Below are 14,389 nucleotides of genomic sequence, written 5' to 3' on the forward strand. Positions count from 1 at the left end.
TTGCTGAATAAATTGTGCCTGTTTTCGGCATGATTTAGCTCTGTATATACTGGGTTCAGTACATTGTGCTTCAAATCCTGTCGTGACATTTGTGGTTAAAGCTGCTCTTAACCAGTCCCATTTGGCCCCAACCTTTAGTATTTCTCCAAGCCAACAGTTCTGTGGGTTTCCTTCATCAAACTTGGATGATTTGTAATGTCTGAGGGAGAACATGCAATGTGAGAAGAAACATGTTTTTCATCCTTCACCATAACAGAAAAGTAGTGGAACTCTACTGGATGGTTACCTTCACATACCAACAAAACTACTGTTGAGGTTATGGAGAACTTGGAAGAGAAATAAATAGTGGTGTAACCACCGGGTCGAAAAGTAGAGAACCAGACGACATATGACCTTGACACAACCCACTAGTTGGGCTAATTGGGCATATTTCCACAGACTAATTTTTACTTAGGGGTTTACTGTTATCCCCTATTTTATGTGTGGTTTTGCCTTCCAGCTAAGGGTTGGAAGATCATACATTTCAAGTGAGGAACTTCATTAGATATCAAAACAACAAAAGCACTCTAGATAAGTGGACAAGTGAGCCCACAAACTTGCAGCAGTAAGGGTCCTTAAATTCGGTTGGGTTTTCAGTAGACAAGTCAATGAGACAAGTCAATGATTGACTGATTAAACTTTGTTAGAACTTAAGACAGTTTATTCTTTTAGCAGAATGATACTTAAAGAAACGAAATAGACTCTGTCAAGATCGTATCATTTCATAGTAAATCCAATTCTTAAATATCACCCTGATAGCACTGCATGTCTTTCGGTCAGAATTTTCTCCAGCTTTGGCTGATTATATTTGGACTCTTTGTCCGATACCCATTCCTAGCTGCCAAATGCCTGTAACGCAAGCCTTTTCAAAGGGATATCTCTAGATTCTCAATTGTCATTTTGCACCGATCTCTGCAAGATTCTGCGTGTAACCATAAACCTTAGGGGCAAAGCTTGGGATTCCTTTCCTTTTCTACGACTTAAATATCAGCCATTTTAACTTTGTATAACACCTCTCCTACTCTCCAATAACAATTGTACGTGACTCAAAAATGCTACAATAAATATTCCTCAACCCCTTGGTAAAGAAAGCATTCAACAAGTGGATTTAAAGTGTGCCCACAATTTGATGGATGGCTGGGTCATCAAAGATGTCTTCATGATAGAATTTCACATGAGAGAGCTAATTAGGGAAAGTGCTGGAAACCTGAGAGCTTTTCCTGTCTGACCACAGAGTGTTGCGGGATTGTGCTTGGATGTTTGGTACAGTGCTATGGATAGGCCAACACAGTGCAAATCACCTAGTTTGCGCCACATAACCAGCCCACCGGGCCATTTGCTGTTTGCTCAGCAGTGATCCCTGACCCTCTCACTACGCTGTCAAGGCATAAACCACGACCCTGAAATGAGAACCAAGTGTAGGGTCTGCTGCCATTTTAATTCTAGACCAAAATACAGTGTTCGCCTCGAAGGCACATGCAGGTTCTTCTAGAATGTTTCTTTAAAGGTCTTTCATTGAGGAGGCTTAGAAAGAGTTATGTTAAACAGATGTGAAGGAAGGTTTATCCTAGCTTTTAGATAAAATCGTGAATTTAGCCTTATGTTGTAGATGAAGTTTAGAGTGTATATCAGTCTCCTCTGTCAGTTCTTCTTCTCACTACCTTTCTACCTTTCTATCTGTCCATAGGGAGCACCAGGGGAGCCGGGTCTGTCTATCATTGGCCCACGAGGACCTCCTGTAAGTGTTTGCTCTGTCACTAATAAAACTCTTCATCATCTCCTTCTGCTAATCTAAGATCTCCAGAGTAGAAAGGTGCAGATGTTGCATTTTTGGCAAATCCTTCCGAAATATGAATCCTATGCGTTTATGGCAAGGAGTCTTTTATTTGGACTCTCAGCCCTCCCCGAAGTAAACTCAAAAAATATATGGTCTAAGAAAGATGAGGCTGGATCAGTGTCCTCAAACACACTACTGTACGTGGAGCAAAGCAAATGAATCTCAGCTAATTATACATAACAAATTCAGAATCCTACAGCACCTTGTATGGAAGCACTTACACTTCATCAGAACATAGAGGAGCTGTGACTCCCACGTAATTACGGCCATTTGGAATCTCATCCTCATTAGTAGAGAGGAATGAAAACATCCCAGCCCTTGCCATTATAATTCAGACATTAGACTTCCAGGTTTCACTATAACGCTGAATAAGTGGTCAGCCATCAGATGAAATGGGGCTTGTCCCCAATCTGGAACTAACACGCATTCCACTCGGCAAGACAAAAGCGTAATGTAACACTGTCAGAAGCACAATTTCCTTTCTGATTCATCCTGTGCAGAGTTTTGGCCCTGCTTCATCCTCTGGCTTCTCTCTCTATATCCTAACACACTCTTGGCTGCTGGGTGCGGACACCTTATGGCAGGCCGTCAGGCTGCTCAGACATCTGTTTTTCTGCTTGCTGATTACATACTTCTTTATACCTCCGACCCATCACCTCTAGTAAGTTTTCCAAAGTGGACATCAGGCAGAAAGTGCTTAGTTCCAGGGTGCATTAGCAGTAATATAGTCAGCAGTTGAACTAGCTTTTCAGGCTTTGTCTTTACCTCTGTGGAGGTCAAGAAAGGTTAATTAGAGGCAAAGTTGTGGAAAGATCGGCAAAAACGACTGCTTATATACCTGACTGGGTGGCATCAGCTTCTTTTCTCACATATAAGTAGGGCGATTAGTGATAGGACAGAGCGTTTATTACCAGTCGTAAAATTGGTGTATTGAGCTGTCATTATGTCCAGCTGTATTGTTATGGCAAAACCTGAGCCTGTCTTTCTACAAAAAGCGACACTATAGGTCATTTGAGCTAGCAGCTTATTACAACATATCGTTACGTTTATAAGGTTAAAGGGACAATAAGTAGGATTTACCCCCATCTAGTGGTAAAATTGTATTTTGCATTCAAATGAACAGAGCTCTCTAGCGCCTCGCCTTTCCAAATGCCTGTTGCAACTATGGAAGCCATTATGAAATCGCTGATCTCCTTGTCTGTTGCAGCTGGTTCACGTGTTCTGAATGAAAACGCGTTGTGGAAACACGTTGGTAGGCTAGTGCTTTTTGTCCCTCTCTGCTATTATAGTTTATCAATATGGCGGAATGACATGGAAGCGTCCTTGGACTTACCGGTTCAATGTAAGTAAAGAGAAGAAATTCTATGCTAACAAAGAAAAGTCTGATCACTGGCAGAGGTCATTTGACACCAACAAGGACATATTTATGAATAAAGACATTGATTTTGATTAATAAAACACTTAAAATCCTACTTACAGTCCCTTTAAGTCATAGGCTCAGTCTGACTGGTTTAAAAAAATGACACATGTCACATTGTGCGTGTCATCATGAAATGATGTTTGATTGCTATTAATCAAAATGTAATGTGTGATCTTTTTACACGGCCCCTTAACCATCATTTTTCGAATGGTTTTCGCTTTTACATTTATGCATTTTGCAAACACTTTGGTGCATTCATTGTATAGTTTTTATCAGTATGTGTGTTCTCTGGGATTGAACTCATGATTTTTGCCCTACTAATGCAATGCCAACATTGCTTTACGGACGATGTTTTTGTGACATCACCTGCTGCCGGTAGAGGTGCTAATCTAGTAAACGCTTCTATGTGTTGTATTTCAGAGAAGTGCAAGTTAAAATTCGTTCAGATTGAAAGGTGTGTACCAAAAAACGTTATTAGCAATGTGCTATGGACAACACGTCAGCAAGTGCTTAAAATGGGACATATCATGAAAATCTGACTTTTTCCCATAATAAAGTGCTAAAATTGGCCCAGTGCTTCTATCAATCTAGAAAATGTGAAAAATATCAACCCAGTAACTTAGTTTTGGTAAACCATTCTTTGCAAGAATGTGAAAAAATAGGTCATAGAAATTTGGCTTCCCTTGTGATGTCAGAAGGGGATAATACCGCCCATTAATCTGCACTATCCAACAACGGCATTGCCATTTAGTACAGAGATCAGCTCATATGCATTTAAAAGGACACCCAAAAAAGGCACATTGTTGCTCACACATAATGTGGCAATTATAACATGCTATAATAAATTATCTATATGGTATTTTGAGCTAGAACTTCACATATGTATTTTGGAGACACCAAAGATTTATTTAACATCTTAAAAAGTATTGTGAAATGTCCCATTTAAAGAAAAAACTAGTTGTAAGTAGAGATAGACAGGAAAGACAAACGTTCACAAGAAAAAATATATAACAGGATCACAAAATGAGTCAGCACTTTATGTCACAACCCAGCGTGCTACAAACGTTTTTCTTCTTTTTCTTAGTTTGTGGATTCGCTTTTCTTACTTTATTTACACTTTAATCAGCATGGACTTTGAAATATTGTGTTTGTCCTGAAAAATATGTTCTGTAATCTGTTTAAGCCTTAGATTACAGTGCAATCAGTTTTAAAACCACTCCAAAAATAACATAATTTGTTGCCTAATTTGTTGCTTTGAAGATGCATGTAGGATTTCGTTTCAGTGCGCTGAATACATTTTTCACTTTTTACTACTTTTTGTTACTGTTTCTTAACAAGAAAATGAATGTTGTCAGTCTTGTTTTAAGTGATTCTAAGAGGGCATATGCCACTACTTCTGTTATTACAGACCTCAGCTTTGTGTTCCCAAGGACGGGAAAACCAGCCATGTTCCAATAACTACCTGAGACCCAGACATACAATCCCCTTCATTAGCTCCGTTCACCTCTTCCTTGTAATTTTCTCTCTGCTCGCTCTGCGCAGCCCCTTTTTTGCAAGGCATATTGAATCGCTTCCTCTTTTCCCAAGGGTTCCCAAAGGTTTTTCAGGAAAGCAAACTTGCTATTGTTCCCAGGAGAATGTAGCACTAATCATTACTGACATTTACTTATTTCATTTGTAAGGCTCTCACGTATTAAATAAAGACAACTAATTGATTTTCATCTTGTAGTGTTGAATTTCAGTCTGTATTTCACTCTTTTAGTTTTATTTGTCCGTTTCTTCTCCTCTCACACAAAGTGCTTCCAACCGAACAGGAAGGCTCCTATCCTTCAAACTCAATTATGACTCACACAACTAAGCTCAAATAGAGAAACAAGGCTGCTTCTCTCAACACAGACCTCTTTTCAGCGAGTTAACATAATCCTCGTGTTTTTTTGTATGGAAAATAACTCTTCTTTTTCTTTCACCCCTCAGGGACAACCTGGTACTAGAGGATTTCCAGGTTTTCCGGTAAGCGTCTTTTGTCTAAAGCCAACTGAGCGCACTTGTATGAGGTTTATTTGTGAGTTTGCAAAAGCCATCAATTAGCTATTCTTTCCCTGGGCCTTTATTTAATGGACGCGACTCACGGAAATGAAAGCAGACTAGACACATGCAGCTGTCATTATAGCTGAATAAAGTGTTTAGTAAATGAATAATGTGAAATTATATAGGTAGTTTAATGTCCCGAGCACTGTCTACTGGTCTAAAAGACCCCTTTCAAGTATTTTTTACTTATCCGAATACAGTTAACTTACTGTTTCTGTAGTGTGCCGCTTTTTAACACTTGACCTGTGCCTTCGGTTGACCCTTTTCCAAAACATTCATATATCAAAGAGAGAGTCTAGACAGGAGAATTTGAGCTGCTTTATACTTTCACAATTTCACAAATCTGCCGTTCTCCCGCTTTCTTTCAGGGTCCTATCGGCATGGATGGGAAACCTGTGAGTTTTGCTTTATTCCTTACAAATGTTTGAATAATTGATACTCGCACAGGTTGGGAGCCTCTGAACTCTTGCACCAAAGTATTTGACAGTAATTGTTAATTGGCGGTCATTACGGCAATGATGAGGATAATTTTGGTAATAATGATTACGGCAATTATTTAAAAAAAATTCTCTGTTATCGACATCATGACAAAGATGAAATCAATAACAGTATTTGTATAAAGAATGACCCTTTGTATGTATTAAGTCACATGTGCTACCTAAAAGTGTTTTTAAAGAATGAATATTTTGCCAAAAGTGTTTTTTTACCTTACAGGGGCAGAACGGCCCAAAAGGCGATATGGTAAGTAATGTCTTTTTAGCGGCCACAACATTGCTTTTCTTATTAATGCGATCCTATAAAAACACATTTTAACCTTGGTCTGTATTAATTGATGTTAAAATCCAAATCTAAATACTGGATGTGTTAAAGGGCCACATAATGAGACCCGTCATGCGCTCTCTGCCTAATGAAATAACGGTGGGCTAAACTCAACACAACACACCCTAAAAGAGTTTGTCATGAGCAGAAAAAGGTAAAACAGATCATAAAGAGAAATTTGTCAGTGTCTATAAAACTCACCAGTAGAGCTATTTGTTTTCAAGACGGCTTGTTTCAATGATGTTTGTCTAGGCGGTTAGCGTGGCCATATAAATTCACAAAAACAACACTCTTGTAATTTGATTTATGTTCAGAGTGGCTGAACTGCGGAGTGTTGCCCGTTTGTGTGATGAGACCGCTTAATTCATTCAGGGGGTTGTCGAAAGTGGCCTTCAGCAAAATCCTTATAACTACAGCCACATGGAGTGCTAAAGCAAGGCTATTGAGTTGGCTCTGTCCTTTTAACACTGTGAAAAAGGTTTTCCAAAGCATGAACTCACAGTGATGAAAGAGAATGGGCACATATGTTGTGTACCCTTTTGAAATGTTGCTTATGAAATATTACAGCCTCTTCTTTTTATACAGCATCATGAGAATGGGCAAGCTTATAAACTAAAAACAAAAGTATTTCTCCAAAATAAAAAGTTTTTTTTACATTCATGTTTTACTTTGTAAACTAAAGGGATATTTACATGGACTTACACAGGTTTTAAAGTGCACATTTTTATCATCTCTCCTTAAAAAACAAAAACGTAAATTAAGTGTAAATTATGCAAAATATGTATTCAGACATTTTTATGACTTTGTTCTTATTAAAATTGTTGTGCAAATATTGATTTGAGAAAGAAAAGGATTTTTCTAAATATGTTAAAAAATCTACATATTACGTTACATATCTTCGGTAACACTTTACCATGAGGTTGTATTTGTTAACATTAGTAAATGCGTTACCCCCTGTTCAGACCACCAGTGACTTTCTCTGTGTGTGTCGCCCATCTCTTTCAATAAAGTCATTAGGAGGCGTTTCTAAATCTGGTTGTCATAAACAAATGAATACCTCCAGCAACTGACAAGAGACGAATGACGTGAACGCCACTGCTTTACTCTCATTGATAGTCGCTTATCACTTGCATAAAGTTAAACTTTTCTCAACTTTGTCGGGTCGCTGGACATGCCCCATCCTGTCACCAACGGTCACTGTTGCTTTTGTCGCCCTGCCAGTCGCTGGTGGTCTGAATGGGGCATTAGCTAACATGAACTAACTAATACTTCTGCCGCATTTATTCAACTTAGTTAATGTTAGTTTCAGCGACTAACATTAACAATTATTAAATTGTGATTATTAAATGCAAAGTTTGTGTTGGCTAATGCATTTACAAATGTTAACAAATACAACTTAAAAGTACACATACTTTAAAGGGGACATTTCACAAGACTTTTTAAAGATGAAACATAAATCTTTGATGTACCCAGAATACATATGTATTCTTTTTTGGGTGTGTCCTTTTAAATGCAAATGAGTTGATATCTGCAGTAATGGCAGTTCTTTGGTTATATAATGCAGATTAAGGGGCGGTATTATCCCCTTCTGACATCACAATGGAAGCCAAATTTCAATTACCTATTTCTTCACATGCTTGCAGAGAATGGTTTACCAAAACTAAGTTACTGTGTTGATCTTTTTCACATCTAGATTGATAGAAGCACTGGGGACCCAATTATAGCACTTAAACATGGAAAAAGTCTGATTTTCATGATATGTCCCCTTTAAAGTTGTATTTGTTTACATAAGCAAATGCATTAGCCAACACAAACTCAGCATTTAATAATCTTTGTACAATATTTTTTTGTAAATGATAGTATGACTGGGAGATTTTGCATAAACAGGTAAAGATAATAATATAAAAAATTTAACACTCCCACTTTCTAATCATTTCTCTCATTCATTTTCTTAGGGTGCTCGTGGTCCTAAAGGAGTTCCAGTAAGTGTTTTGCTATAAAATATTTAATACATGTTTTTAATTTCATGTTGAAACTGTAGGGAATGGTTTGAACTGACTCATATTATTATTATTATTATTTCAGGGTGAACCTGGTCCAAAAGGAGAGAAGGTAAGATCATTACTAAAATGCATTAAAATAAAAGTTAATGTTGTATAATTATGTTTATTGGACGGGCAGGTGATAGATGTGTTTTTTTTCTGTTTAGGGTGTATGTGGTGACTATACTCACAGGGTAAGTCAACTTTTTTAATACATTTTGTGATGTAAAAATACCACAAAATGATTCCTTTCAATTTTGAAAATAAGCTACAAAATAATTTTAGGATTGTTTGGTTTTTAGGATTCAACCAAATCCCAAGCATATGTTTTCATTCCAGCTTACGTGACGTTTTGCTGTTTGTCCAAGTGATTTGTCTTGTTTACCCTTAAAAGACATGTACAAAATGTTTGGCTGACATTAAAAGAAGCAGGAAAATAGATTGACAGCTTGGTATGGTCTCCGTTAGGTAGCAAATGAAACACATGCCAAGACTTGGCCTCAAAGTAGATCAGCTCTAACTCAGGGAAATTATGGTTTCATGTAAACAAGGCAATTTTAGCAACAGCCTGCTGAATAAGATTCGATAAGGCTTTCCGTAAGAGACTGCCAAGTTCTTTATGCGGTAATAGGGTTATGGTAACAGACCTGGCCAATTTAAAGTAATTTTGCCTTTTTGAAGCTGTTTTATCCATTATATAATCTCAAAAATAACACACAGTATAAAATTAGAAAACTAGGCTTTGCACTAGAATTACACAAAAAATTGGCTCATACATATGCTAATAGCTTCAGTACTTGTGTATTTACACTATTCACTATATTTTGCATTGCCTTTTATAAGTGTATGCAGTAAATTATATTCACATCAAAACAAAGCTATTTGTCATGTATGTCCGCTAGGTCACATGGGAAGCAGTCAGTTGTTTAGAAAGCCGGTGGTCTTTTTTGGGTGGTTGTGCTTGGATACTTGCATTAAGGGTTAAACCCCTGGGTTACTGTACACCCTGGTAGTAGACTAAAATGGATATGATCATTCCTGTTTGTGTGTTTTTGTATCCGTACCCACATATCTGTATTTTGGGTCGATTTAAGCAGAGGCTCTCATTGAAAACGCTGGCAGCCCTGCGCTCCAGTCAGGCTGTGATGTTGAAGGTTTGTGGGTCGCCCGCTGTCCCCATTCATAATCCCACGATACTGTACTATATGTGTGTTACAGTCCTGCTGCAAAGAGAGATTTAGGTGAAAACTGTTGTTTAGGTGCAGAGAGGTGCTTGATTGAAAACAATATGGGAAGTTACATTAGCACATACTGTACTGTATGCAGCTCTTTTCTGCAGCTCTTCTTACGAAACTTTTAATGGTTGTGGTATATCATTTTTTAAGGTACACTATGCAAATGCGAATTTATCTGTAATTGCACATGAGATGTGCAAACATAACATAAATACTAAATATCTAATGCATTTATGCATAGAGTACCTTTTAACATTTTGGTGGGGTTGTTAAAACAAAACCTTTTCTCATGAGGTGACGTGGGAAAACTTGCCTTCTTTTTGTTTGCATTTCCCTCTTGCTCTATCAAGTTCACCAACACATTGTAGACATTTCACCGCAGTAATAAAACCTGTAACACAAAATTATAATTAGAAAATTGCAATGCAAAAATATTTTCACCAGTACACATCAATGTCAAACACAAGCGCATCCCAAAAAGACGGCAAGTTGTTTTTATGTCTTATATCAGTGATAAGTGGTGAAGCTATGGGTTAATAACTTTTCAATCTGTACTTTGCAATGCTGCTAATTTCAACAGAAACGTCGTATTGTCAACACCTGTGCTGGGGGACAGGCCACAGTAAGTCTGTTGCGAAACTCTCTTTGTGGCAAGACTGAACCCAGCCTGATCTACACAGCATTGCCTCAGAGTCTATGGGTGCCATCACAGTGGAGTTTAATGTCATAATGCAACCAGTACCATATCTCATTACGTATAAACAATATACTCTTAATAAATATCGTCACAGTATAATCTTAAAGACTTTGTAAAGTAATCAAACACACGGCACTTCACTTTAATGGACCCTTGACTCTGTTTAGCGATGCTAAGCCCTTCTGGTTCTCCGTTTCCCCTTCTACTCCTGTCTCCTTGCCTTGCTGTTTCCTCACTATTCACTTGTGTTTATTTCTGTTTTCCCTCCTTTCCCTTCCTTTTGGCCTGTTTCCTTCCTTTGGCCTCCTGGTGAACTTGTTGGCCTGGTGGTTTTGTGGCCCACCTGTGACTTCAGCAGATGTTGCCCATCACTGTGCGCAACATGCCCTCAATAAGCCCTCTAATCCTAAAGCGCCTCAAGGTATATCTCTCTCTGCCACCCTTCCCTTCCTTTCCTTATGGATGCCAATCTATGTCAACCAACCGCCAGTCGGGCTCGACCCATCAAGTTTAGGAACCATGGAGTCTGATGTCACTTCAGAAGTTCCATTATGGTAGCAGTCAGGAATTATAGTCGACTTGCAATACACTTTTTCCCAAAATAATGTCATATTTTTCAAATTTATAGGCGTATGAAACTTTACCTCACAGGAGGAACATCTATCAATCTGCCTCTGGCATTTGATATACCTGGACACTATTTTAATATAAATCCAATATATGGATTGTCCTTATATGTCCAGTTTTGTGGTAAAGTTAGGGATCGTTCAGGTATCGTGCAGGGAATTTATAGGCCCTAAATGTTCCCATTTCCTTTGGTAATAAAAGTCTATTTCAAAACAGTAAAGAAAATTGTCCCCATCAAGCCTTTTCATAGAGTCTTTAAAGCTCAAATTTTACATTCGCCTGTAATGACTTGTATCACAGACAGCAGTACTGAAAAAGCTAACAGTAGTAAAAATTTGATAATCCAGACATAACAAAAGAGTGAGAGAGTTTATTTGGCAGAAAAGTGTACACTCCCTAAATGAGGATATCTGACTCCCAACCTCTTGTTGTCCACCGTCTTGACTGACCAACACAGAAAATGTCCCTGGCACAGGTTGACCTCGGTTGGCACCCATCCTCCATCTTATTTCCACATGTGCGCAGTCTGTGTGCACCAGTTTAGAGTACCATGTTTGGAGACAGGGGTACATACTGTGGAAGACCACAGTGTTAGCTGCTGATTGGCCGTGTATGTAGGTTGGATTGTATCTTTACATTGGAAAGGGATCATGGAATGGATCTATTTAATGGATCTACATCTGGCCTCATAAATCACATTTAGACAACTCCTGTCGAAGAATAAATTGATAAAATGTGTTTTTAAAACTGATGGATGTTCTCCGGATTTCAGATTTAGCTACTGAATGATAAAAAGTGCTTAATCTGTACTGTAGTTGCCAGGAAGTTTGAATCTTCTAGGACTTTTTTCGTCAGAAAACAAACATAATATTATTTTAACCTACGCTCAGTATCCAGACTAAGCCTTTTTAATATGGAAAGCAGACTTCAATTAATTACACAGCAGAAAAATAAACCCAAAACTCTCTCTAAAGCAGCGTGATATTGTTTAGTCCAGCTATATTTCCTATTTTCATTTCCCTCTCGCTATGTAAATATTAGACATTTTCCTGTAGATGATTTGTTTAGTCTTTTTCTATGTCTGGGACTGTCTTCTTTGGCTTATAGTCGAGAAGTACCAAAAGATTGTTTAAAAAGAGGCCACATGGATCGTGGAGACTTTGGTGAGGAACATTTGTGAAAACATGCAGTTTGTTCAGTTAAATGCATTAGTTTATGATTTTTTATCACTAAAGAGCTTCTTTGGGCACAGCACATTCAAACAAATGGACCCCAAGTTGATCCAAACATGGTACTCGATAACATTTAGAATAACCCAGTCAATCGTCCCATCCTGACAATCAGACTTTGGTTCCTCTCAGCTTCAAGTCCAAATTGTAATAGGATTATTGGTTCATAATCGGTATTTCCTAAAGCAGATCACTTATTCTTCATTTTCATATATGATTATATTGAAATACAAGAGTTGAATCTGAGAAGACCCTGCCCTGATTTTATGATTTGTATCTTACAAAGACTTCTTTATCACAGATGCTAACTTCTTGTCTCTTAGCAGGGTGAGCCTGGAGCACAGGGACCACCGGGGCCTCCTGGACCCCCAGGGCCTGCAGGAAGTCCTGGTCTTAATGGCGCTCATGGGCCCCCTGTAAGTTACTGAAAATCTTAAGCATCAGGAAATGTCTGGTTATTCAATTTGAGCATTCTGCAGTAGATTTTTGTAATAAAGTTTATAACCTAAATTCAGGAGGAGCTTGGTCGTGTAATCCAATCAATTAGCGCAAAAAGGTCTCTAGTCTATATACCATGTTGTTCTCAAGATATTTCACTTGCTTTCACTGATCAGTACTGTACTGTAGCTAGCAGTTACATGGCAATCTTTAACGCGGTTATGAGACTCTGAGAATGATCCAATCACATGAGGTCAAAGACATAAAAAACAATACTGGTTCACTTAAAACATAAGTGGGAGGGTTGGCAGGACTGTACGCCCCAAGGCGGATCCGAAACCAGCCAATTAAAGGCTCAGCCTCAGGTCACATTTTTACCCTTTTTACTGACCTACATACACACTCATTAGGGGTGCGCCCTAGACACACAAACATGACACACACAAAACAAACTCAGTTTTGATCATTTTTTTTATAAATTATAACATGACAAACATGACATGATTTTATTTTGTATTAATTTGCATTATATATTAAAATGTTTGGTAACATGTTAAAGTAGCTTTCTTCTCTGGCCAACTTTGGGGGGCGGCGCCACTGTGGAGACCCATGCTATATACAGTATGGCCGTCCCTCACCTCTGTCCCGTGACAATTAATTGCAGCATCCCTCCTTCATCCCATCGCCTCACTCTCTGCTGGTATCTGTCCCAGTTAAGGAGGGGGGGCACTCTGGGTTCAGAGCTCTTATCCCTCCCCTTGGACAGCACACCAAATATGCTTTATTTAAAATTTGATTACATGTTAATGTGAATCTCTCACAAAATCTTACAAAAAATGTAAGCAACGTTTCATTACACCTACTTTTCTGTGCTATAGGGTAAACCCGGAGAACCCGGGAAACCTGGAAAGGACCCAAGAGTGAGTGTTTTTTCCTTGTCTTTCCAACACACACTTCTCATTACTTAAAGGCCGTAATGCGCCGTGCGAAAATGTGTGCTTCAAAATGAAAGTCTAAAATGATTTTCTTTCTCATTCATTTATAGATGCTACCAGGGCTGAAGGTAAGCTTGAAACCCACACGGTTGTCCAGCTGGCCTGCAGTGATAGTATTTTCCACATGCGAGTCGTAAACAGGCTCGCATGAGGTTCACACGCAGTTCAGCAGCCTGCAGGGTGGGTCTGCTCTGTTTTTGCCGCTACAGAAGGGGTGGATACGCCATAATTGATTATCCGTGTTACTGTTGGATAAGTATGTATTTCCCCTGATGCATTAATTGCCACTGTGTTTAGACTGGGGAAATTTAATTGTAGTCCATTTAAAAAAAACAGGTCCTTTACAGAAGTACACTTCTCTATAAATACTGTCTGTATAACAGCTGTAACAAGAAGCTTACTCCCGTGGACATCGTGTTCCTTATAAAGGATTAACTTTTTTTACTGGCCATTATACCACTTGATAGCTCAAGTGGACATTCTGTAGACTTACAGTATATTTGATAAAAGCAATTACAATGTGACCACATATCCAAAAACCTCACCAGATGACTTTTGACTTTCTAATTTATTTTCTTTATATTGTAGGGTGAACCTGGTGTACCTGGACAAAAGGTGAGTGTATTAAAGTGTACCAGACCATCACTTTTGTGAGTGTTCTTTTGCCATATGCAAAGTCTTCTTGAATGTGCACTTAGTATTAGAGATTTTGTATTGCTTATAAAAGCTAGTCTCCAATTGGTTTTGGAAAACACAAGGAACTGATTCATCTGCACCTTCAGGAATAAATCAGGAACTTAAGGAAGTGACGCATCACTTGACATTCAAGTGATTGCTCATGAATTAATCATACAGTACTGAGCCTTTAATGTGAGGATATTCAATCATCATGTTAGATGAGAAGTTTCTGCCCGGAGACCTGG

General features: G+C 38.4%; 1 protein-coding gene across 1 annotated transcript in view; it reads left to right on the forward strand.

The window, feature by feature from the left end:
- Nucleotides 1–14,389, forward strand: part of col13a1 (collagen, type XIII, alpha 1) — a 67,996-nt gene that overhangs the window by 13,311 nt on the left and 40,296 nt on the right. The window contains exons 5-16 of the mRNA XM_065297296.2: nt 1,727–1,777; nt 5,271–5,306; nt 5,753–5,779; nt 6,099–6,125; nt 8,159–8,185; nt 8,289–8,315; nt 8,413–8,439; nt 10,533–10,598; nt 12,357–12,449; nt 13,350–13,391; nt 13,517–13,534; nt 14,055–14,081. Of these exons, the coding sequence (XP_065153368.2) occupies nt 1,727–1,777; nt 5,271–5,306; nt 5,753–5,779; nt 6,099–6,125; nt 8,159–8,185; nt 8,289–8,315; nt 8,413–8,439; nt 10,533–10,598; nt 12,357–12,449; nt 13,350–13,391; nt 13,517–13,534; nt 14,055–14,081 (468 nt within the window). The remainder of the gene's footprint in view (nt 1–1,726; nt 1,778–5,270; nt 5,307–5,752; nt 5,780–6,098; nt 6,126–8,158; nt 8,186–8,288; nt 8,316–8,412; nt 8,440–10,532; nt 10,599–12,356; nt 12,450–13,349; nt 13,392–13,516; nt 13,535–14,054; nt 14,082–14,389) is intronic.

Source organism: Paramisgurnus dabryanus, chromosome 20 (genome assembly GCF_030506205.2).
Source record: "Paramisgurnus dabryanus chromosome 20, PD_genome_1.1, whole genome shotgun sequence".
NCBI classification, from domain to species: domain Eukaryota; kingdom Metazoa; phylum Chordata; class Actinopteri; order Cypriniformes; family Cobitidae; genus Paramisgurnus; species Paramisgurnus dabryanus.